Source organism: Haematobia irritans, chromosome 2, assembly GCF_050003625.1.
Source record: "Haematobia irritans isolate KBUSLIRL chromosome 2, ASM5000362v1, whole genome shotgun sequence".
Taxonomy (NCBI): Eukaryota; Metazoa; Arthropoda; class Insecta; order Diptera; family Muscidae; genus Haematobia; species Haematobia irritans.
This window is the reverse complement of record NC_134398.1, coordinates 119,560,592-119,584,950: the sequence shown is the minus strand read 5'-3', so window position 1 is coordinate 119,584,950 and position 24,359 is coordinate 119,560,592. Positions and strand designations below refer to the sequence as shown.

Genomic DNA, 24,359 nt, shown 5'->3' with positions numbered 1-24,359 from the left:
CTTGAATTCTTTTGTTTTTATTTTTTTGTAATACTGCAACTACCTGGGAATTATTGTACCATGGCGTGGTACAACTTCTCAAAAGTGACGGCGCTTTTCCGACGAGTTTTTGGATGTCGTATACCATGATACAATGATTGTAAGGTAGCCTCTGTAGAACAAAAATAACAACAAAAACATAAAAGCAGCTCATCATAACGTCAAACTAAATGTCGGTAAAAAGTAAATAAACAAATACAAAAATGTTTGTTTTGATTTTGTGTTGCTCATGAGAAATGTTTTTTTTTTTTTTTGGAATAGAAAAAAATTGACCATTTTCACCATTTACCCGCTTGTTACACAGACAACACTTTCGCATTTTCCGTTTCATTTCCGAATTTCAAATACAATTTAAATTTAAGACGTTAATTCCAACAACATAATTTAAAAATGTCAACAATATTTTTGACATTATGATGAGCCGTTCAAAGTCACCTGACGGAATAAGGCTACCTTATAATCATTGTATCATGTCGTATACAATTGTTTTCGACGTGGTGGGGATTCTCAGGAGCGCCGTCAAATTCAAAAAATTTTGGCAGGGGAATTGGTGGAAATGAATCCTTTGCGTTTCCTTGAATTTATACGGTTAATTAGTTGAGGAAATAATGATAAATTATTCGTACAAACTCGTATTAAACTCGAACTCTTGACTTTATTGAGACCATTCTCCATCATTCAGTCTCAATGTCATTCAAAACAAACATCGGACAGCGCCGCGCTTATTCATTTATATCTGCCAGTGAGATAGATTACGTTATTTCTTTTTAATTGAAAATTTTAAATATTTGTTTTTTTTTTAGACGAAATAGGTACCTATTCCCAATTTCGAGTGGGGATGTAAAACGAGCCACCATTCAAATGTGATACAATTTGTAGCTGGAACATACATTATGTACATGTAATTAATATTTTTATTTATTAGCCTACCATTACTAATAGTTGACAGTATAAAACTTCCGTATATTTTTCTTATATAGTTTAGAAAAACAAACAGATACTTATTTTAATTCACCACATGCATATATAACAACTTTACTTGAAGTTGCACCAGTTTTTGAACCAACGCGCTCAATCTTTCGAACAACTTCAGCTCCACTAATTACATGTCCAAACACTACATGTTTATTGTCCAACCAATCTGTTCTGTAAGAAGAAAATATATATTATTTAACATATATAACAATTGAACTGCATTCGGAGCAGTTCGTCTGCTATTAATTAGGTAAATATCAGCTGGAAAATATATCCCATCAATCATCACATTTGACATTTTAGCGTCTGGAATTTTCATCCAATTTTCCAAAGATTATATATTTGGCGTTCATATTTCCTAAAGATGTTTGATTTGATATATAGTTTCCTATATTTCCTCGAGAATTCTAATTTTACATTTTATTACATTGTGTTCTTTTAAACCCATAAATGTGGTGAATATTATTCATATCGATGCATTGCTAATGTAATGTATGCCATGCTAATGTAGACCTTAAAAAATCTGAGATTAGTATCATACAGGTTACATGAGAAGTTGCAACTTTTTTCAAGTTTTTTTTTTTATTTTACATTCGTAACAAAGATTTATTTACTTATTTTGGTTTTTGCAAGAAAATAGCAAATTGTCGGCATCAAAACAATAAGTTCGGTGCGGTTTTCCTACATGTATGATACTTATCTCTTATTTCTGATACTAACACAAGTATACCTCACTTCATATCATCCTTTTCTATGGTCTTTGCTAAATATCGATAAAAGTAAATAAACAAATACAGACATATTTTTTCTTTTTCGAACGGTTTTCCACCCCTTCCGACCGTGAGGGCCTCGTCCGTAGGGACAGCTTACAGAGGGATGTAACCAGCTAATAAGGACTCATCAGCCGGATATATTACATCACAAGACCAAATACCAGGTTATTCAACAAAAAAAATGTATTAGTTATCCAAATATGCTAAAATTCTGTAATTCATCACATCAATACTTAACTTAGTGTCAACTAGATGATAGATTGAATTAAAATTAATGCACATCCTACGAATAGGCTCCACAGAAGCATAATTCGAACGTTGAAAATCAATTAGAAGAAACTGGTAATTCCTAGATGCCCTAAAAGGAACATTTATCCTAATCCTAGATATCAATTCACAGCATGGAATATCGCCACAAACTAGCCTATACATCATCATGGAGCCCAATATCGTCTGTCGGATCCTAAGAGTAGGCAAATGAATCAGCCTCAATCTAAAAGTGTAAGGAGGAAGAACAAAATCACTGTTCCAATGACTATCCCCCTATAATTACTCACATCAAAGGGGCTCCCTAACTTATGAAGTGGTACAAAAAAAGAACTTCTCCATCTTAGAGGGAAAATAACCGAACTTCAATGAACTATTAAATAAGATCTATAATGGAGTAGAGAGACATTCGGAGCAAAACATCAGAATTATCCCAGGAATCAAATCTGGTCGCGATCAAGCAACCTAATAATTTTGAATTTTGTGTCATTCATGAGAAATGTTTATTAATGGTATGGAAATACATTTCGAGTGAAAAATATTACACTATGTGCAAGATTTTGGGCAGTTTTCACCACTTACCCGCTCGCAGCACAACAAAACTTTTTCGTTGTATTTAATATATTTCCGAATTTATTGTATTATTTCGGTTTGAAGTCCTTTTACGATTTTTGATTAATTATTAAAGTAAATATAAATTGTGTTACTCATACATTGTATACTAATATTTGTTATATTGTTAGTCGAAATATTGGATAATAAATTTAATGATTAATCAAAAATCTTATAAACGAATTTTTATTAATAGGACCTCAAGACGAAAAATAAAATAAATTAGAAAAGTCATCGACGGAACTACACAAAACGAAAAAAAATAGAGCAATTCAACAAAACTAAGGACACACAGTTATTTCCGAATTTCAAATTTCAATTTAAATTTTTAACAACAGAATGTAAATAAAAGTCAAAATGTCAGCAATATGTTTTGAAATTTGATTATATTCTACACGGTTTTAGAATTGCAAAAAGTATAACTTCAACTGTTAGTATTGCCCTATTTTAAATTAGCTAACAGTGGAAGTACGCTTATTCAGGATTTTGTGTTGAGCATATAGTGACCAGTGAATATAACTTATCTAGTTATAGTATCCATCAAGTTTAGATGGGACCACATTTTCTTGTTGCTCTACCTAGCAACCATTGCATTCGTCAAGATATTTGGAGGTACATCATTAGTTGCCCTACAACTGTATGTATCCGCTATTCGTATGATGGATATGCTCCATACTATTATAGACTCTATAGGGATCGATAATTGATAATAATAAACTTTCGCTAACGATGTAACTGATAATGTTCTACCTGTCAATTTACCCAAAAACTGTAAAAAATTTATATTTTACTAAAATTGTATTCAGCAAGGCATTTTCATTTGACAAACCGCAAACATACAAAGTTCACTAACGATGGCTAAGAGCCATTGGCTACTTACTTTGTGGTGCATATGAAAAACTGAGATCCATTTGTGTTTGGCCCAGAGTTAGCCATAGATAGTGTACCAAAACCATTATGTTTCAGGTTGAAGTTTTCGTCGGCGAATTTCTTTCCATATATTGACTTTCCACCAGTTCCATTGTTGTTAGTAAAATCGCCGCCTTGACACATCTATAACAAATAAAAGTACAATTTTATTGACTTATATGTAGTTTTTGTGTTTGTAGTTTGTTAACCTACAAATTCAGGGATAACACGGTGAAAACTACTCCCTTTATAACCGAAACCATGTTCATGTGTGCAAAGTGCGCGGAAATTTTCAGCAGTTTTCGGTACCACATCGGCTCTTAAAAGAATAACGATACGACCAACGTCGCTGCCTCCTATCCGTATATCAAAATAAACTTGTGGATTTCGTTTTTCTCCTTTCTCAATGACTGCGGGCCCGTTTGTCGTGTTCGGCGCTTCATCAGCTGTTTGCCCTTCGATGGTAGTTTCTCCGTCTTTTTGATCCGATAATGTCGCACCGGCATGCTTCTGCAACCAATCATCGTCGGCCCAAACAGGTTTGAAACTTCCTTCTTTTACACGAACAGGTTTAGCTAAATTAACACGAATTGTTCGTCCACAAAGCTCTGCATCATTCTAAAAATATGTACATATATATTGATAAATTTTGCAGTGATCTGCTATCTGAATGTAATGTAAATGTACAGTGGGCTACTACAAAAGCTAATGCTGTTCAGTTTTATTCGTGTATCGACTTAAACCTCCTGTTCATTGAAATCCGGGTTTTCAGAAAACGATTTCTCTGTCTCGAAGGGCACAAATGTAAATTAAAATGCGTCTACAGCAAGTGCACATATTTTGTAATGAACTCATCATCTGTGATTTACTATCGACCGTAGCAATATACTACTGCTATTTAACGAGTTGTTCGTCTTGAGAAACATGCAGAAAGGCAGTAAGACTTTCTCATATACTAAAACAAACCTATTTATTCCGAGAATTGATATCTTCACGAGCCGATTTTCGATGTAATGGAGAAAATATTATTGGGTTTATTTAGATATAATTTGAAAAAAAAAAAAACGCTACTTCAAATTTTCATACGAAATATTTAAGAAATTCAATGGAGAGCCACTTTTTTTTAAATAGTGTACCACGTTGCAAGAGGGACTTGCAAAAGTGGTACCAGATTAACTTATCTCCGCATCCTAAAATTTTGCAAACATCTGTCGGTGTAATAGGGCCCTATGCAGTCCGGGGACGACTATATCATGCCCTTAGCATAAATACTTTCAAATTAATACGAGTTTTCCGATCTTAATAAGCCTTGCATTCTGCTAAATGAACGCATTGAATAACGTTTGGATGAATATCAAAGTGAACCATATTAACTCTCTAAAATAAAGTTTTACCATGTTATCAATTGCGGCAGCCGCATCTTCTGGACACTCGTATTCTATAAATGCAAATCCACGATGTTTCTGTGTCTCGTAATCCACCGGCATCTGTAAATCAGCAATATCTCCGAATGGTATGAAGGCATCATTCAAAAGTTTTTCATTGACTTCATCCCCCAATGCGCCTACATAGACGGTACGTTTATCACTAGACATTTCCCCGGAGTTGTCTTGCTAGCAGTATTGCTTCGAAACTATTATTTATTTAAACGGTAAATGGAGGCAAGATTGTTTAGCCACCCTTCGATTGTTTATGTCTTCCTCTTCATTTCAATGATATTAAACCACTTGAAATTATGTTTAAATTAGGTCAACTCAATAAGGTATATTTGATGGGTAAACAATTGATGTGTTACCGACTGTTGGTAACATATCAACCCAATAATCACAAGCATTGGAGAAATGCTTATATTCAATACGCTTTCAAACATTTTTTCAAAGAATTACCTTAAAATTCAATTTGAGAAATTGTTGAGATAATCGCGTTCGCAACAAAAACAGACATTACCCTCAACAGTAGAATTCAACAGTTATGCGCTTTACAGACTATCAGTTATTCCGGACGGAATGTCGATGTTTGTTAAGAATCTAACAGTATGTCGGATCAATACGACTTGTCGGCGATGACTAAATAAGCGGTTAATGTGTTATCGATCCCATAAACATTCAGCAGTATCGATTATGTCTTCGGACTTAACTTATAATGTGCACAATATATGGGATATGTTCGACACGAGCACTGACGTCCGGAATAACTGATAGTCTGTAAAGCGCATTAAGGCCGGTATGCACCTCTAGCGAAAAATTTCATTCCCATAAGAAATGCATTGCTATTTATGCTAACGAAATTTTCGGTAGCGTTCAATTTCGTAAGCTGGTACGCACCTCTAATGAAAATAACAGGGTTGTCAAAAGCATATTTTGGCAGCAAACATTTAATTTATTACAAAAAAGTTTTAAAAGGTCTGTAAATAATAAACAATTTATTTGGAACATATATTAACAATTTTTAAAAGCGATTAGCTGGTTTAAAATTTGTGTACACAGCCCTGTTTTTTTGTTGTAGACTTAAATAAATTTTTGCTACCGAAAATTTCGCTAGAGTTGCATACCGGCCTTTAGCAACAATTTCTCAGCATAGTAGCAACAACTGTTCAAATTAAATTTCATTTTAGTGCTTCAAACCTATTGGAAAATTTGTTGAAGGCAAGCAATTTGCAAGGCCATTTGAATTAATGTTGAATATGGGATTCACTATCAAAATGATATGGTGTTACATGTGAAAAACACTCATCCTTGTGTTTGTTGGGAATACTTATGCGCCTTCCAGATTATAAGTTTATCCGGACGACAGTGCTCGTGTCGATAATATAGTCTAACGTAATGTCTGTGTCGGCGCATTATCGCTTGACAATGGTGCAGGCTTGCTGAGTGCCGGGAATCAGAATCTGGGAATCACTTTTAATTCCTCATTAACTTGGAAATATCATATTTGCACCACTGCTGGGAAAATTTTTGGTATGCTCCGTAAGGTAGAATTACATACCATGTGTTCAATGCGTACAATGCGTCCGATGATTGAAGAGTTGAAATTTCTCTTTGAAATCAAAAGCTCGAATAGTCTGCCGCAAACAGAAAAAAATCAACCCTTCCATCAACGCACGGATTGACGCATGGTGTGTAATTCAACCTGTACTCTTTATCAAACACAATATTTCACACCACTGCACATCCGCATACTGCTTGCAAAAACGTATTTAATGCCAATAATCCTTTATGGCTGTGAACTGTTTGGTAGTGCTGATTCTTTTAGTAAACGTCCCTTGAAACATCATACAATGCAATCGTTAGATATGTGTACGGTATCAAACGCTTTGATAGTTGTGCTGCTTACACTAAATGTCTTTATGGTGTAGAATTTGCGCAACTATTAAACATCAGAATGTTAATTTTGCTGCAAAAGATTATCTATACCTAAGAACCAAAATATCTTTATGATAAATTACGCTTTGGGAGATCCAACAGAAGAATTTTAATTATTCCACAACAACATCAGCTACTAGCACTTCTTATTCAACGCCGCTCGCCTATGGAACTCTTTACCTGCATCGATTCAATTTATTGGCAATGCTAATACATTCAAGAGTGCCTTATATGGACATTTTTCTGCCTAAGGGTAGGTACTACCCTGCCAGCATTTCAAAGTTCCATTTCATCGTCATCGTTACTACAGACTCGTAAATGTCACTTCAACCATCATGAAAAGGTACATCAAAAAGTACATGAAGGTATTTTGCCATCCCTACTACGATTTTATTTTTTGTGAAACGCCAAGCGCAACCAGCTTGTTATATTTTAATTAAATAAAAACGAAAATAAAGTTCTGAAAACATAGATTATACGCTTAAAATTGTGAAAGGTATATTGGTGAACAATTTGGTGATTTTCCAAATGGAATAAAGTGATTGTTTTTCAGATATTTTACAGACACGCTGCCTCCATGGAATAAAAACACTGGTTGATAGACGCAGCAACATGTAACTCGCTACTTGTAACTCAACATCATCATTAATGCCAAAAATTATGTTAAATGTAATGTGATAGTGGTATAAATGTTATATTTTTAAGAATTTGTAAATGTTTAATCAAATTAATAAATATCTAAACAAACGTGTTTTACTCGACCACAATGATTCTTTTACAACTATCTTAAAATTCACTTTTTCTGATTGTTTGGAGGGTCCCTTATTGGCGTCGTTCTAAATTGATCTATAAAGGCACCTAATAATTGCACTCATGCGAAACATTTTTGTAGTAACTTGGCGTGGTACAACTTCTCAATAGTGACGGCGCTTTTCCGACGAGTTTTTGATGTCGTATATGATTGTTTTCGACGTAGTGGGGATTCTCAAAAGAGTCCCCAAATTCAAAAAATGTTGGCAGGGTATGTTCGGTTTTCGAGTTGAAAACCACATTATTTTCGCGATTACTTTTCCTTAAATAATCAAAATTATAAATGAAAACAAACTTATTCCTGTAAAGTCTTGCCGAAAACTAATGGAACAAGAAACTACACATCAATTGAGTTAATTTGTCTGCTTTATATTGAACTGTTTTAATAAAGTAACCACGAAAATTTCAACGCGAAAAGCGAACATAGTACTTACCTTAATGCCTAGTACTAAGTTCGTTTCTGCGAAAAACGAATATGTTCATCTATTGATAATCATCGATTGATAATCATTTTATATTTCTAAATTAATTAATTAAGAAAAGTAACCTGAAAAAAGCTGGTTTTCAGCTTGAAAACTGAACATAGTACTCAGCTTAACACTAATACAAACCTATACACACTATTTTCATTATACAATCTGTCGCTTTTGCTACATTTTTGTTTTCATTTTTTGTTTTTAATGATTATGATAAAATATTTCTATATTTGCTGTGATTTGTAATTGTAATCGTACCAACATTAATCACATACTGTAATTTAAAAGATTTGGTATATCTTGTGAATGAATAAAATTATAAAGTAAAAAAGGAATGCATTGATATATATTTGCTAACGAAAATTCCGTGAGGTGTTATATCGATTGTTTACATTTTAATCCAATAAAAAATACATTGAAAAACTGTGTTATTAGCACGCAAACGAAATTTCCGCTAGAGGTGCACACCGGACTTTACGGGAGATAACATCGTCCTCACAAAAATATAGAATTTAGGATTGAATTTAAATTTAAGAAATTGTTGAGAACGCGATTGTATTTGAGAAATGTTTGAAATCGTTTATTTTTTATTTATTTTATTTGCTTGATTTTGTAATTTGAAGCCATCGGACGACATAGGTTAAATTACAATAAAAACTACTCCTTTCTCTTCACTAAAAGTGAAACCGGGCTATGGTTGGAACTATATTGAGATATCGCATTGAAAATCAGTTTTTGTCCTTGATCATTTTTGTTCAATAATACAAATATATATGAAAACAAAAATATTCCTGTCGATGAAAACTTTATTTTCGATTGTATACATTTTCACCCATTGGGGACAAAATGTAAACAATCGACAACTTATGTAAATGTAAGCAATCGATAACAATGTATTGCCGTGGTTATACATTGTGGAATATCTTTGAGTGTAATTTTTTAATCCGCATGCCGCCATATGTTGACATTTAGAGATTTTGTCTCTGCCAACAATCATATGACGATAAAATTGACGTTTGTAAAATTTCCAGGAAGAAGAAGATAATAAACAATGAAAAAGTTATAAAAATAATTCCGGTAGAACTAAAACTTACGAAGATGTCTAGCAATTTATTTCGTTCTGCAAAATACAAAATTGACATTGGAGAAATTACTAGAAAACTAGTAACTTCCTCATATCGTCGTCTTTTCATAGCGCTCTTATTTGTTTGCATATTTTTCTATATATTACCGCCTATATTTCGTTATCTATTCATGAGAACTCCGGAAAACAAAGGTTTGTTAGCTGTTAATATAAATTTAACATCGATCAATGTAAAGTGCTCTTTAGATCCTTTATTGCAGTGCATGGATGACAGACTGACCCCATTTTTCTTACAAAACTTTGAATTCGATGCCAATATTAGACACGTGCCTCCACTTGCAGAAGAACGCAACACCATTCCATATGTTGGAAACGGATATTTTGGCTTAGAAGTGGCCCACGATGCACCCTTGAACATAAAGTATGGACGGGCTATGCAATTGCCAACTCAATTTCATCCAATAGTGTCGGTTTTTCAAAGTGAGAGTGGACGGGAATCTACTGTTACGGAATATTTATCCGGTATATCATGGAGGTAAGTCTATAAGTTGCATAGATTTTTTATGCTAGATGGATTATTTTCCATAATTAAGTAATGAATACGCTAGAAATGCTAAACGGAATCGTAGAGACTTGCTTAAAAACCAAATTTCTTAGAAGATATTAAAAAAAAAACTGGATTTCAGGTTCAAAAATTCGTAGGCTTTCTTGCATTTCAAACCATTACACCAAGTATCTCTGTGTATTGGTTTTATTTTTGGTATGTAAATATGGTTGAAGCTTATGCGCCATCCAACAGAGTTATAGCCTTATCCACAACATCCGCTATATCTCCACTGATTAAAAGACGATTTTTGGGAGAAACTTGTATAAATCTGCTTCTTCGGTTCTACCTTCTTCTACCGCGCTTATCTACTGTAGACGCTTCTATATATTAGGGCCAATTCCCGAATACGTTATTATGTAACCGGTGTTCATGCTTATGCAGCTCCCTTGCACTTCAAAATTCAATACTTCACTCTGTTTTCGAGCTACGAAATAAATTCTGCCACGCTCATCTACATTAATCGTTCGATGATATTAAGGCCAATTTAGTTCTGCTGATATAGAATACGTGATTGTGAAACCATTCTTAATTCTCTGAATGTTGATAGCAGTTGTGAAAGGTGCATTGATTTTGCAACTTACAATAATTGGACGGTGGATAGCTGCGATGCGATTCTGATACTGATTGACGACAATGACTGGTGTAAATGATATTGGAGGCAGTGAATGGCGTATATCTGAATTATAGTGGCTGATCTCCGTTCAAGACACTTCAAGCATTACTTTTCTCGAGCCTAGTTAGTTAAAATCGGTGATGGTTGCAGCCCCTTCTTTTTTTATTATAATCAATTTTATTGAATCATATGATAATGAAAACTTCTCAAGGGAAATAAACATATTACACTTACTTGAGCGATTAATAATTCTGTAACGTTAAAAAGGGACCCGAGAGGTATCCATGTCCAAACCACTTAAAGAATGTTTTACTGCAAGCAGATAAATCACGACACAATTGTTTGGTTTTTTCCTGAGCCTAGTATTTTCGTAAGGCTAGCCACGAATTGGGATTACCCAAAACTCACAGCCAACAACAACTTTACATGACAATTCCAACTATATCCAATGGCCTTCGTCTCCAAATTGGATGGACAAGTGGGTTTCAGAGTATATTTTAAAGATCTGGAACGAATTTTCTCTTCGAAAGCAACAGTTTTGTTAGAGTATTTCATACAAAAAAAAAATCAAACGTTCCATCAACTCATGGATTAACGCATGATATGTAACTCAACCTTTACATATCATGCGTTCAATGCATTCGATGATCGAAAAGTTGAAATTTCTCTTTGAAATCTTTGAAAGCTCGAATAGTCTGCCACAAACAGAAAAAAGCAACCCTTTCATCAACGCACGGATTGACGCATGGTGTGTTAAGATGGAATTTGCATATTTCTCCTGTTATTTCTCTTCTACTTTTTATGGACGTTTTAGTATACGTTGGCTCATTAAGGCATAATTGTTGCATTAAGGTATTAATGAACAATATACTTTTTTTACCGGTTGTGGAATCAACGTGGTCTTCAAAACTGGTTGTCATTATTTACTTTTCTTTTGGTTGGTTTAAAGGAAAAAGTACTGTGGTTAAAAGGTAAAAATTTCTATACGAACAAGGTGCTGAACAAGCAATGGTTATCAAAGGTTTTTGGATAAATCAGTTTTCAGGTCTTCTGATTAAGTTTGCACACATATGTAGGGCCGTTTTGAACGTAATATAATAAAGGTAAACAAATCAAGAAACGAAAAACAATCTAAAATATGGACGAGAAATTATTGATTGATTATTATATTATATAAAGTTAAAATGTGGGAACTACTATTGTTTGAGTTACACGATAAAAGTAACGTATGCATATGACGCATGAAATTGACGAACTTTTAACTTTTCAATGCGTCGGGTGAGTTGACAACATTAAACAACATGTAAACAAATTAAAAAAAAACGAAAAACAATCTAAAATATGGATGAGGAATTATTGAAGAAGTTAAAAAGCATAAAGTCCTCTACCTTAAAAAGTGCATAGAATATAAAAACATAATAGATAGGGCAGATGCAAGGAATGTAATCAGCAAATTTATTGGTGATCCGACGCATGCTGTGTAACTCAATTGAAGAATCGTATTCGTCAACGCATTCGAATACAACGTAGACACACATGACCGCATGGTATGTAATTCCACCTTAAATAAACAAACTTGAAACTTGATTATCAGAAATTAGTATATTCAAAATTTTGACCTGAGATTTCATTCAAATTTTAAAAATAAAATGACTTGCCTTTCGTAGTAGTGTAAAAGTACAAGTAAAAGCTTTCGTATGCGATAACAGGGTAACAGGGCATAAGATGCTAGATAATATTCATAAATTGAACTTGTTGGCTTTTTATATTACAATAAATAATGAATGAATGAAACTAATGTATTTTGTTTGTTAGAATTTATATGGAATTGTCTTGCTACCCAATTTCATTATTTATCGTTTTCGCTATTCTCTTCATCAGGTTCCAATGCTTTTCCAACATATTTGTATCTTATTCGTATTATGCTCATCGATCACACCCAAGTATACTAATGCAAGAAATTAAAATCACAAATACACGAAATACAATGGAAGACGTTGAATTAATATTGCCGCGCGTACACTTTCTTTCACCTACAACGCGAACAATACAATTAGGTTCTACGGAGTCGGCAAAGGAATTTCAAATTATAACAGGAACATTGAATCCGGACCCAGAAGATAGTTCCACCATTATTGTTCTTACGGTTGTTATGCCTCAAATATCTCGTAATATACAATTAAAAAAGCGCGGTAGTATTAAAATGGAAATACCGATAGCGATACATTATTCCAAACCGCTTAAAAGAGATAATGCCGAAAAAGTGATCTCAACTACGGCCGAAACAGAGCAGAAAGCTACATTAGCTATGACTAAAGTTCTACAGATATTACAGTCAAAAACAGAATCTTCCAGCAAAGCCATACACAATTTCCGTCAGTCACATATTAATGTTTGGTTAGATTTGTGGGCTACAGGTTTCACAATAAGTACTTCGAAGGCGGAAAACAGTTTGAATGGCGATCGTATAAATGCAACAATGTATGCAGTATTATCTCAAACACGTAGCTATGAATTCGAAGAATATGTATCAGTTTCAGCACCATCTAAACAAGAAATTGCAAAGGCTTTAACATACGCGGAAGGGTGCTATGATGCGTACCATACTCTACAAGCTGACAATTTGTGGTTACCAATGGATTCATTAGAGAAATTAAACAAACTCGTTTCCTCATGGATACTGACCCTTGAGAAGCAAGGATGTCATAATTTAATTCGCGCTGGATCATCCGGTGTCATTCAAGCAATGGTTTTAAGTTTTGGAAGTTTTCGATTCAGTAACCAACACCTGGAGTGTAATATACATCCTAAATATTTACATCGAGATTTTCATTTTCGTCGACTAAATTATGGAAATAGAACACATGTGAATGTGACAATAAATGTAACCGAAAACAATAAGGCTGTTATAAATGTTGCTTTGGATCGGTCAGATCGAAGTTATTATGCTTGCGATGGAGGATGTATGGATGAACCAGTTTTATTAACGTGAGTATTTTTTATACCCTGCTCCACACTGTGGAACAGGGTATTATAAGTTAGTGCATATGTTTGCAACACCCAGAAGGAGACGAGATAGACACATGGTGTCTTTGGCAAAAATACTCAGGGTGGGCTCCTGAGTCGATATAGCGATGTCCGTCTGTCCGTGAACACATTTTTGTAATCAAAGTCTAGGTCGCAGTTTTAGTCCAATCGACTTCAACTTTGGCACAAGTATGTGTTTTGGCTCTGAATAGATCCCTATTGATTTTGGAAGAAATCGGTTCAGATTTAGATATAGCTCCCATATATATATATTTCGCCCGATATGGACTTATATGGCCCCAGAAGCCAGAGTTTTACCCTAATTTACTTAAAATTTTGCACAAGAAGTGTGCCAAATTTTATTGAAATCGGTTCAGATTTAGATATAGCTCCCATATATATCTTTCGGGCGATATGGACTAATACGGTCCCAGAAGCCAGAGTTTTACCCCAATTTGGTTGAAATTTTGCACAGGGAGTATAATTAGCATTGTAGCTATGCGTGCCAAATTTGGTTGAAATCGGTTCAGATTTAGATATAGCTCCCATATATAGCTTTCGGCCGATTTACACTCACATGACCACAGAGGCCAATTTTTTGCTCCGATTTAGTTGAAATTTTGCACAGGGAGTAGAATTAGCATTGTTGCTATGCGTGCCAAATTTGGTTGAAATCGGTTCAGATTTAGATATAGCCCCCATATATATGTTTTTCTGATTTCGACAAAAATGGTCAAAATACCAACATTTTCCTTGTAAAATCGCCACTGCTTAGTCGAAAAGCTGTAAGAATGACTCTACTTTTCCTAAAATTATAATACATATATATCGAGCGATAAATCAGATATAAACTTTTGCGAAGTTTCCTTAAAATTGCTTCAGATTTAAATGTTTCCCATATTTTTTTACTAACATTGTGTTCCACCCTAGTGCATTAGCCGACTTAAATTTTGGTTCTATAGATTTTGTAGAAGTCTATCAAATTCTGTCCAGATCGAGTGATATTTAAATGTATGTATTTGCGACAAACATTTACGTATAGCCCCCAACATATTTGACGGATGTGATATGGTATCGAAAATTTAGATCTACATAGTGGTGCAGGGTATAATATAGTCGGCCCCGCCCGACTTTAGACTTTCCTTACTTGTTTTTAAATATATATATTTTTTTAATTTATCTTATCATTTTTTATTGTCCAACCAGCTTTGATAGTTTTTTTTTGTACATGGGTATTCAGGTTTTCTTAAAGTTTTTGTCAGCAGTAGAGTCATGAAGGGATAACCATAAGCTCTTTTAAATAGAGATTTACAATAAATCTGACTTGGCGCCTGCATAGACAGTCTGTTTGTGAAAGAGAAGCTATTGTTATAGGAATACATCGTGAATTCCACCTTCTATAACATTTAGGATTGCTTACCAGGCTGGTAGTACCAGCTAACAAGGGACAGCGAGTACCCATTATCTTACTGTTTAGTCCCTCTGCTTGGTTGTTATCATTGTACACCTACCACATGTTTAGGCAACAACATTCTCTATCTCTCCACTATCCTTCAGTATCGTTATAGTCATTCTAATGTACAGTTAGTTTTTGAAGATAGTGCGTGAAAGTAAGTTAGTTTTATCAAAAGGAGATGCTCAGAATTTGATATATCTACATGTCATATTGTCTGTACCATTAGGTATTAGTGAGGTGCAGGTGATGCGAAATTTATGTTACTTACGTGTGAGACGTGAGTGCATTTGAAGTACAAGGCTTACAATGCTGTTCATTTTTCTTATCTTTCTTCATAAATGTGGCCAAGGGATATCGATTTCGCGAGGAAACACCGGTTAGAATATTTTATTCGTTTTCAGAGCTCAGGTGAATTTCTAGGCAAAACTGTCAGCCAGCCATTAAACCTTTCAACCCCTGAATTGAAGTATTCATGTATTTTTTACGTACTAGATAAGATAAATGTCATTTGAAACCATCTTGTTGTCAGAATATACTAAACACAACTTAATTTATTTTTTATAGTATCTATATTAATACTGATTTCGTTATCATGTTGATTGAACTTTAGGCAAAATCGGCGTCAATTTCCAGTAAAATTAACAGAGCCATTGACTGCCATTCTATACATAACCGAGGATAAGCAGCATATGGTTGAACTTCATCAAGCTATACACGTCAAAGAAGTTGTGGAAGGTAATAAAATATAAATCCAAAAGCGTATATCTATTTTATACTGTTTGATGATTTGTTTTTCTTTAGCTCCCGCCCACGAACAACATATTATATCTCTCCATAAGCATGGCCACCAATTAGGGGGCCTACCCACATTGTTTTGGGTATCTGTATGTGCAATAATAATAGTATTTCATATATTCTTGTGTAAATTAATAATTAAGGAATACTGTGAACCTTCAGACAAAATACGATATCGTTACAATAAACCGTGATTTTAGGTTCTTAGTTTTACAATTTCCTTATTTATATTCCTTCATCTCTATGCTTTTTAAGTTCAATTTATGTATTTTTTTATAGAAAATATTAAAGGTCATTTAGTATAGCACTTCTTTTTTATGAGATAATAATACAAGTATATATCTGACCTATTTAGCTTTACAAAGTAAATGCTCTCAATTGTTTTCGTGTAAAAACTTGAATGAAATGCGCAATAATAAAAAACCGACAAATAAAATTAATACAAATTTTTAATCATTCGTAGGCGATATTGGAATGGGCGATGTGACCTTTTAGATGTCCTTTTGGGAAATTCCAACTCCTTCTTCATCTTTCAAAGGGAGCTTAATATAAAACTATCATTTCAGAAGTTCAAGAAATAAGAGGCTTATGACAAAGACTACCTTATTCCTGTTTTCGTCATAGCTTTATAGCGTGTGTCGTCTTTTGTCGACAGTTGGTCACCTCGACATTCATTCGGTATTCCCGAACAATGATTATGATAACTTTTGTTCCAAAGACAGTGCTCGCTAATCAATAGCCTATATCATTAGAAAACTATTAACTAATTAATTTCAAATAAAAATAATGGAAAGTTTTCGCATTCGATGCAATTTTGAATCTCAAAACAAAAATATGTGTAGGTTAGGTTAGGTTAGGTGGCAGCCCGATGTATCAGGCTCACTTAGACTATTCAGTCGATTGTGATACCACAATGGTGAACTTCTCTCTTATCACTTAGTGCTGCGTATTCCATGTTAAGCTCAATGACCAGGGACCTCTTTTTTATAGCCGAGTCCGAACGGCGTTCCACATTGCAGTGAAACCATTTAGAGAAGCTTTGAAACCCTCAGAAATGTCACCAGCATTACTGAGGTAGGATAATCCACCGCTGAAAAATTTTTTGGTGTTCGGTCGAAGCAGGAATCGAACCCAGATTTGAAATGTCACCAGCATTACTGAGGTGGGATAATCCACCGCTGAAAAACTTTTTTTGTGTTCGGTCGAAGCAGGAATCGGACCCAGGACCTTGTTTATGCAAGGCGGACATGCTAACCATTGCACCACTGTGCTTATGTAGTTCAATTAGTAGCCAGATCAAGGAACTCTGCAACAAGGATGGGGTGTGTCCAGAGTGATCTGGTGATGAGACGGGTAGACTTGGGCAAGCGAAAAGTTGACGAGTGTCATGTGGTCCTTGATTGCAGATGGGACACACGTCAGCTACGCTGCTATCAATCACTGATATGTAGGAATTGAGGCGGCTGCACTTTCCTGATATTAGTTGGGCCAAAACTACCCTGGTGTGTCTAGGGAGGCGAACTCCGAAAACAGGATTAACCTTGTAGCTTCTCACAGCTTCAGCTACAGTATCCTCATGAATCCTGTTCAAAAGAAAGTGTGTAACTTCTGCTGGCGGAACTCGAAGATTTTCATCCGTCAATTTTCAATTGTTTTTAGGGATAAGTGATGGAATCAAACTAAATGTTTTCTGTTTAAATATTTAATTAACATGATTGAGTAAAATAGCTACACATTTCGATAGAACTTTGCGGTGCGATTTCTTATAGAAAAATAAGTGCATTTTGGTCTTAAAATAATTATAACGTCTTTTTTTATAGTACTTTGACTTAATTAAAGTGGACAGGAAGATTACTTGGTAACTTCATGTATAGCCTTAGCTAAATACTCAACATTTTTGGTAGTGACACCGGCCATTGAAATACGGCCATCTCTTGTCAAATAAATGCTAAATTCCTTGGCCAAACGGTCAACTTGTTCTGGTTTCATTCCACTGAAGCAGAACATACCAATTTGATTGGTGATGTGATCCCAAGACAGTTTCGATCCATTTTTAATCAAGTTGTCCTTCAATTTGGAGCGAACACCGATAATACGATCTGCCATAACTTTAACATCGTCTAACCATTCTGCGCGTAATTGTTTATCGTTTAAGATTTCTGCTACCAAACGCGCTCCATGAATTGGTGGATTAGAGTATAAAGCACGGATTAGGATTTTAATTTGCGATGTAACTCTGTCAGCTTCTTCCTTATTTACACAAGCAACAGTAAACGCGCCAGCACGCTCACCATAGAGACCCATGTTTTTGGCAAAGCTTTGTGACAAGCAGTATTGGTGGCCTTCCGATTCGAAAATACGAATTGCTTGGGCATCGCGATCAATGTCGCCAGAAGCAAATCCTTGGTAAGCCATATCGAAGAAAGTGAACAAATTCTTCTCTTTAATTAATTTAGACAACTCATGCCACTGTTCCTTCGTGGGGTCCACTCCAGTGGGATTATGGGCACAAGCATGTAACAATATTATTGATCTTGGGGGGATTTTCTGTAAAAAATAGGAAACAATAAAACACGATTTTAGTTTATACAGAAATAAATGGTATAAGAGTGTATGTTATGGTAGCAACTGACATTTTAGTCTCATATTGGGCTAGACACTGGAAATTACACGTAGTTTTTTGCTTTAGGTAGTTAGTTCTTAAAATATATTCCACAGTAGAGCTTAATAATTTAAAGCCATAATGGAAAATATATGACTTTTGTTCTGATCGGTTCGGTTCATCATAATATTGATGTTCATAGCTCATAAAGTAGTCGTAGAGTAGATTCTTCATCGTGGCAGAATTCGGAGTCGACTTAGACAATTCTCTCGCTGAGTTAAAATAAAATTATGTTTCGAACGAAAAATAGAGATTCAAACGTTTCTATTTGTCATCTTTTTGGAATTTTATACGTTTTATACGTGACATCGACACTATTACAGTAGCTCATTGTAATTCGCTAAATCGGCCTCTTTTAGGGCTTTGAATTACTTTAAAATTTAAGCTCGACCAAAGACGGCCTTTGACGTCAAAAGGCCGATTAACCGAAGCAGAAGCGCTTTTTTAATAATTTTTCCCAGTCAAGACACCCAGTACAAATAAAGGTTAGGTATAGTGGCATCCCGATATTTCAGGCTCAATTTCGACCATTCAGTCAATACCACAGTCGTAAACTTCTCTCTTATCACTAAATGCGGCACGAATCTATGTTTAGCTCAATGACAAAGGACCTCCTTTTTATAGCCGAGTCCGGCGTTCCACATTGCGGTGACACCATTTAGAGAAGCTTCGATATACTCAGATATGTCACCATCATTACTGAGAGGGGATAATCAAACGCTGAAAAATTTTTGGTGTTTGGTTGAAACTGGTTTTGAACCCACATATGGTATGCAAGGCGGGCATGCACCAGCCACCGTGGTGCTCAGTACAAACAAAACAAAATGCTCAAAGTCAAAATAAATAAATAAATGGCTTCATATATTACGGAGCCTATTAGTTTTTTTTGTTGTTTTTGTTTTTTTATGCGTTTATTCAATAAGATATGTTAATATTGAAGTAGAAACACCCCAAACATCTTTAATTACAAATTTTAGAAATACATTCGGCTTTCGCCGATTATTGCTTTTTAGCCAAACATCGGCTTCGGTCAAAAAACGCCGCTTCGGCCGAGCTCAAATACAGATAAGGTTTCATACAATTATGTATAGCCTCCATATAAGCCAATCTGATTTCTTGCGTGTCCTTGGTTTGAAACTCATGTCGTAACGTTAATATTCACCCTTTAGCTACCACAAATTAGTTTCATATCGGTGTATTATTCGTGTCTGTTCTGGTACAAGCATGTACTATTTTCGTATGGTGTCACACTTAAAAGGTGTTCTGGCCAACACTATACACCGTCATAGACATGAAAAATGTACACGAACATTTCTTTTGTGTAGGCTTAGTGTATAGCCATCGTATGCAATTAGATATAGCCCCCATATAAACCAATTCTTAAGATGGTAATGTTTTGCTTTATATCAGTGGACCTATTTTTATTTTCGAACGATCCCATGACCGTGAGGGTCTCGTCCCCATAATGTAGGGACATCGTACACACCATGATATTGCTTCATAGGTTAGAGAGAGTGACACAGATAATGACCACCTGTCTGATTCATTTTTTTGTGTTCCATGGTGGCCATGTATACTTTATCATCGTCTACAATGCTTTACTCTCAGGTCAGCTTTAAAATTGATCGTTTTTATGTTCACCGATTTTTTAAAGGTTTATCGTTCATACGCAGACACCGACAAACACAAACAAAATTATCAAATGATTTTCAAGTAAATCCAACTCGTACTAATTAATTTTATCCAATAAATCGACGTTTTGATAGTTAGTAATATATCTACTTACACTTATGTCATCCAAACATCCTTTGAAGTCCAGACCACAGGTATTTGGGTCGTAATAACGATATTTCTTAATAGGTAAACCTGCATGTTCAAAAATTGGCACATGATTACCCCATGTGGGATTTGGAACATAAACTTCGCGATTGCCATCCCAGAATTTGCTCAAGAACGCGGATCCAATGCGTAAGCTACCGGTTCCACTAATTCCTTGTGTTGTGGCATTACGTTTTTCATGCAGAACTTGTGAATCAGTGCCCAATGCCAATTCAATAGCTTTATTATAGAATTCTGGAATACCAAGGATTGTGGCATATTCTTTATTCAATTTCTTTGCTATAACGCGTTGTTCAGCCTATAAAATACAATGTAGAGAAAAAAGCATTAGTTAATCGTCACAATGGACATACTTTGCGGGACATCGTATTCATCACCTTGTATACACTTGGAAGGACCCAGGGATTACCATTGTCATCTCGATAAGCGCCAACTCCTAGGTTGATACGGTTAGGATTATTATCACGTTTGAAGGCCTCTGTAATGCCAAGGATGGCATCTGGGGGCCCCATTTTGACACCATCGAACCATGATCTTTAAAGAGAGTTATTATTAAACATTTTGTGTTAGAACCTAAATTGGTATCAGCAAATGAAATGAAAGAGTGCACATTTCCCATCTCAGATAATTCAATAATACAGTCGGAATTTGACCCGTTGGCCAAGAAATCAGTTAATATTGTTTTTAGTATTGTGATAAGTAGGTAAAAAGAATTCATAATTTTGATGGTGTTGTGTTGATTAAGGATATGGCTTATTAGACGTAAAGATAATGCCAAGAAAATCTAATAAAATATAAACAGTGATGACAGATTAAAACATATATCAAACGAATTGTTTTAGCCGATATATATTGTATTTATAAGAGAGATAACTAAAGCTATTTTGCTATCTTTAGCATAGATTATTTTATAGAATATTTCCTTGCTATTCTCACAATACTAGGTTTATTGATAACTTGTCATATTTACCAAATCGTACGATTATTGATTTATATCATTAATATTTACATATTTGAGTATTGAATATTTTTATACTTATTTCAAAAAAATATCATTTCGGCGAATTAAGAAAATAAAAAAATATATGAAACGTGGTGCTATTGTCCTATTAATTACTGCATAATTGTTTTGTTATTTATTAATTGGTGCTTTTTCAAGAATCACAACAACTCATATCAATGCTGCCGTCAATAACACATATCAATAAAAACAAAATATAAAATGCAATTTTGTGACGTTAGTTTTTCGTATTAAGGATTATGTAGTAAATTACAATCGATTACAATCAATGGGTATGTCCATTATGTGATTATTAGCTTTTACGTGTGTTATACTCTACATTTAAATTATAACTGTTGCATATTTCACTTTAATATATATGTATATATAAAACTTTTTTTGAAAGTGTATGGTTTAACCAACAAAAATCGTTTCAAAATAATATTGAAAACGGCAAAATTCTACCTTAAACGTTGTGCCGGAGTCGCTTTATCAGTTTATATACAACATCTATGTAAAACTACCGAGGTGACGAAATGACATTCATGAAATTCATCCTAGAGCGAGCGACTAGCGAATTGATAAAAAAATAAGATTATTGAAAATGGGGATACTTTTTTAAACTGTTTGACATGTTTTCTAATAAAACGACGTATATACATTATATACTTTAGTACTACCTTATAAATGTAACATGCCACAATGGCGACTTGTTTTTATTCTAATTATTATTCTGTAATTGATTTTGTATGAACATTTGTACTCCCAAATTCATATTTTACCAATAAATTATAATAAATGTATTAGTGCATGTTGTATTTTCACAGAATTCATTTTTGCCCTCCCATTCCGATTATAAAGTTCAAATAGATTTATAAATAGAATGGTTCAACGGAGCACGAATATAAATAAAGTCATCAAATTTAATTGGTCTTTCAGATAAAACAAAGATTTTAGATGTTATTCCAGTTATAACTACAAATGGATATAATATGTATAACCAACTGATTATGTGTTTTTGCTGAGTGTGACCTTGCAATGACAAAACCCCCCAACATGGAATACAAAAATAAATATTATGGAGAAGGAAAACATCCCCATTCACACTAAACGGAAGCAATGATTTGCGTGTATGCGTTACTTTGCTCATGGAAACCTCATCTCACCCACAGAGGGAAAAATATTTTGCAAATGGTATGACGAATACTTCCAGGTACAAATTCATACACAGTTAATCCAATATATTCGAAATATGAGATGTATGACCCTATGTGATGGTATGCTTACTTTCCACGTTGGCTGCAAACGGTTGATGTTGTGGCACCCAAAATACGACGATTAGCCGGCAAAAGAGATTTTACGCAAATATTTGCCATATTATTTCCAAATATTCTGACCGAAATGTTACTTCTATCTTGTTGTTGTTCTCTTCACGACTGAAAGAATGGGAATGAAAACTTATTGCTGAACATTTTTGTCTAAAACTACTTAAGTTATTGCTGCTACTAACAGAGCTCTGTTAAAACAGAGCTCATATGTAAAAAAAATAGGTGCATTAAAAGCTGGTCAAACAAAAATTGACGCCTTCAGAGTCACCATTATATGCGATTTTTTAGTTGTCAAAATATGAGTTGGCAACTAAAGTAATACTCGGAAAGAAACACATCTCAAGTGAATGTCACATACAGAGAAGAAGAAGAAACGAACATGGAAAAATGTAAAAAGTAAATAAACAAATACTAATTTGTTTGGATTTTGAGTTAAGGTGAGTATTAAGTTCGAGTTTAGCCGCTAAATTCGTCGTTTTTCACGATTAATTTCCTCTAATAATCCATTTTAAGGAATACAAACTTTGTGCCGGAGTATCAAAAATTTTGCTCGACTCCGGCTAAACTAAATTTTTTTAAAACACTTCATATTTTTGTAAATAAACACGTTTGTACGAAAATTAGTTTCCATTGCGTTATTCATTCGAGCAATGTACGGCACGACTGTAAGTGAAAATCAACTTCCAATTACGGAGATCATTTTATGTTTCCTAGAATGTTAGCAGATGGGCCGAATCGATCCATTTTAATGCCCATATAAATTTATTTGAAATATTGACAGAAACTTTTTTCAAAGTTGTTATTATAGAAAATTTTGTCAAAATTTTATTACTATAGAAATATTTTTTTCCTATGGAAAATTTAGTCAACATTTTATTTCTATAGAAAATTTAGTCAAAATTTTATTTCTGCAGAAAATTTTGTAAAAATTTTATTTTTATAGAAAATTTAGTCAATATTTTGTTTCTATATAATATTTTGCAAAATTTTATTTCTACAGAAAATTTTGCAAAATTTTATTTACTACACTTTTTCAAAATTTTATTTCTATTGTAATTTTGTCAAAATTTTATTTCTATAAAAAATTTGTATTCAAAATTTTATTTCTATACAAAATTTTGTCAACATTTTATTTCTATAAAAAATTTATTCAAAATTTTGATTATATAGAAAATTTTGCAAAATTTTATTTACTACACAAACATGTTTTTAAAATTTTATTTGTATAGAAAATTATGCCGAAATTCTTTTTCTATAAAAAAAATTATTCAAAATTTTGTGTCTTTAGATAATTTTGCAAAATTTTACTTCTATCGAAAATTTTTCCAAATTTTATTCTATAGGAAATTTTTGCAAAATATCACTTCTATGGAAAATTTTGCAAAATTTTGTTCAATACACAATTTTTTTTCAAATTTGTATTTCTATTGATATTTTTTTTTTCAAAATTTTATTTCTAAAATTTTTTTTCAAAATTGTATTTCTATAGCAATTTTTCACTTTTTACATATTTTATTTCTATAACAAATTTTCTCAATTTTTTTTCTTACTGATGCTAGCTGATACTCACTACCTAAGCCGAAACTTGTAAAAATGACTCAAATTTTCCTATACCTATAATACATATCTATCGACTGATGAATCTTAAATGCGTTGTTCCGAAATTGCCATCAAAATTTTTAAATATATTTGTAAATATAGGACAGGCATCGCCCTAAATTTGAA

General features: G+C 33.8%; 3 protein-coding genes and 2 long non-coding RNA genes across 5 annotated transcripts; 3 read left to right on the top strand and 2 right to left on the bottom strand.

Moving 5' to 3' along the window:
* Positions 1-911: 911 nt before the first annotated feature.
* cyp33 (peptidylprolyl isomerase cyclophilin-33) lies at positions 912-5,297 on the bottom strand. Its single transcript, XM_075295994.1, has 4 exons — positions 4,970-5,297; positions 3,789-4,193; positions 3,547-3,719; positions 912-1,185 (listed from the first exon to the last, which is right to left on the bottom strand). Exons 1-4 carry the CDS (start codon positions 5,168-5,170, stop codon positions 1,041-1,043), a joined length of 924 nt encoding a protein of 307 aa, XP_075152109.1. The 5' UTR covers positions 5,171-5,297; the 3' UTR covers positions 912-1,040.
* On the top strand, positions 1,127-3,467 carry LOC142226115 (uncharacterized). The gene is made up of 2 exons (XR_012719605.1): positions 1,127-1,264; positions 1,812-3,467. It is a non-coding gene; the product is annotated as an uncharacterized LOC142226115 (long non-coding RNA).
* Positions 5,298-6,037: 740 nt separating the features above from the next.
* Positions 6,038-7,704, top strand: LOC142223907 (uncharacterized). The gene is made up of 2 exons (XR_012718955.1): positions 6,038-7,433; positions 7,491-7,704. It is a non-coding gene; the product is annotated as an uncharacterized LOC142223907 (long non-coding RNA).
* A 1,539-nt stretch (positions 7,705-9,243) lies between these two features.
* On the top strand, positions 9,244-16,241 carry LOC142226112 (uncharacterized protein KIAA2013 homolog). The gene is made up of 5 exons (XM_075295990.1): positions 9,244-9,499; positions 9,554-9,842; positions 12,409-13,515; positions 15,621-15,745; positions 15,812-16,241. Exons 1-5 carry the CDS (start codon positions 9,322-9,324, stop codon positions 15,997-15,999), a joined length of 1,887 nt encoding a protein of 628 aa, XP_075152105.1. The 5' UTR covers positions 9,244-9,321; the 3' UTR covers positions 16,000-16,241.
* A 1,250-nt stretch (positions 16,242-17,491) lies between these two features.
* On the bottom strand, positions 17,492-22,783 carry Got2 (glutamate oxaloacetate transaminase 2). The gene is made up of 4 exons (XM_075295991.1): positions 22,594-22,783; positions 20,684-20,840; positions 20,254-20,604; positions 17,492-18,352 (listed from the first exon to the last, which is right to left on the bottom strand). The coding sequence occupies exons 1-4, from the start codon at positions 22,680-22,682 to the stop codon at positions 17,657-17,659; spliced, it is 1,293 nt and encodes a 430-aa protein (XP_075152106.1). The 5' UTR covers positions 22,683-22,783; the 3' UTR covers positions 17,492-17,656.
* Positions 22,784-24,359: the final 1,576 nt, after the last annotated feature.

Excerpts from the sequence above, each read along its gene's own strand:
- cyp33 (XM_075295994.1), bottom strand. The coding sequence starts at position 5,170 with ATGTCTAGTGATAAACGTACCGTCTATGTAGGCGCATTGGGGGATGAA. Across the intron at positions 3,720-3,788 it reads ACCGTGTTATCCCTGAATTT|ATGTGTCAAGGCGGCGATTT; the intron begins GTAGGTTAACAA and ends TATTTGTTATAG. Across the intron at positions 1,186-3,546 it reads TTTTTCATATGCACCACAAA|AACAGATTGGTTGGACAATA; the intron begins GTAAGTAGCCAA and ends TTCTTCTTACAG.
- LOC142226112 (XM_075295990.1), top strand. The coding sequence starts at position 9,322 with ATGTCTAGCAATTTATTTCGTTCTGCAAAATACAAAATTGACATTGGA. Across the intron at positions 9,843-12,408 it reads TTATCCGGTATATCATGGAG|GTTCCAATGCTTTTCCAACA; the intron begins GTAAGTCTATAA and ends TCTCTTCATCAG. Across the intron at positions 13,516-15,620 it reads GATGAACCAGTTTTATTAAC|GCAAAATCGGCGTCAATTTC; the intron begins GTGAGTATTTTT and ends ATTGAACTTTAG.
- Got2 (XM_075295991.1), bottom strand. The coding sequence starts at position 22,682 with ATGGCAAATATTTGCGTAAAATCTCTTTTGCCGGCTAATCGTCGTATT. Across the intron at positions 20,841-22,593 it reads GTTTGCAGCCAACGTGGAAA|ATCATGGTTCGATGGTGTCA; the intron begins GTAAGCATACCA and ends CTCTCTTTAAAG. Across the intron at positions 18,353-20,253 it reads GATGTTTGGATGACATAAGT|AAAATCCCCCCAAGATCAAT; the intron begins GTAAGTAGATAT and ends TATTTTTTACAG.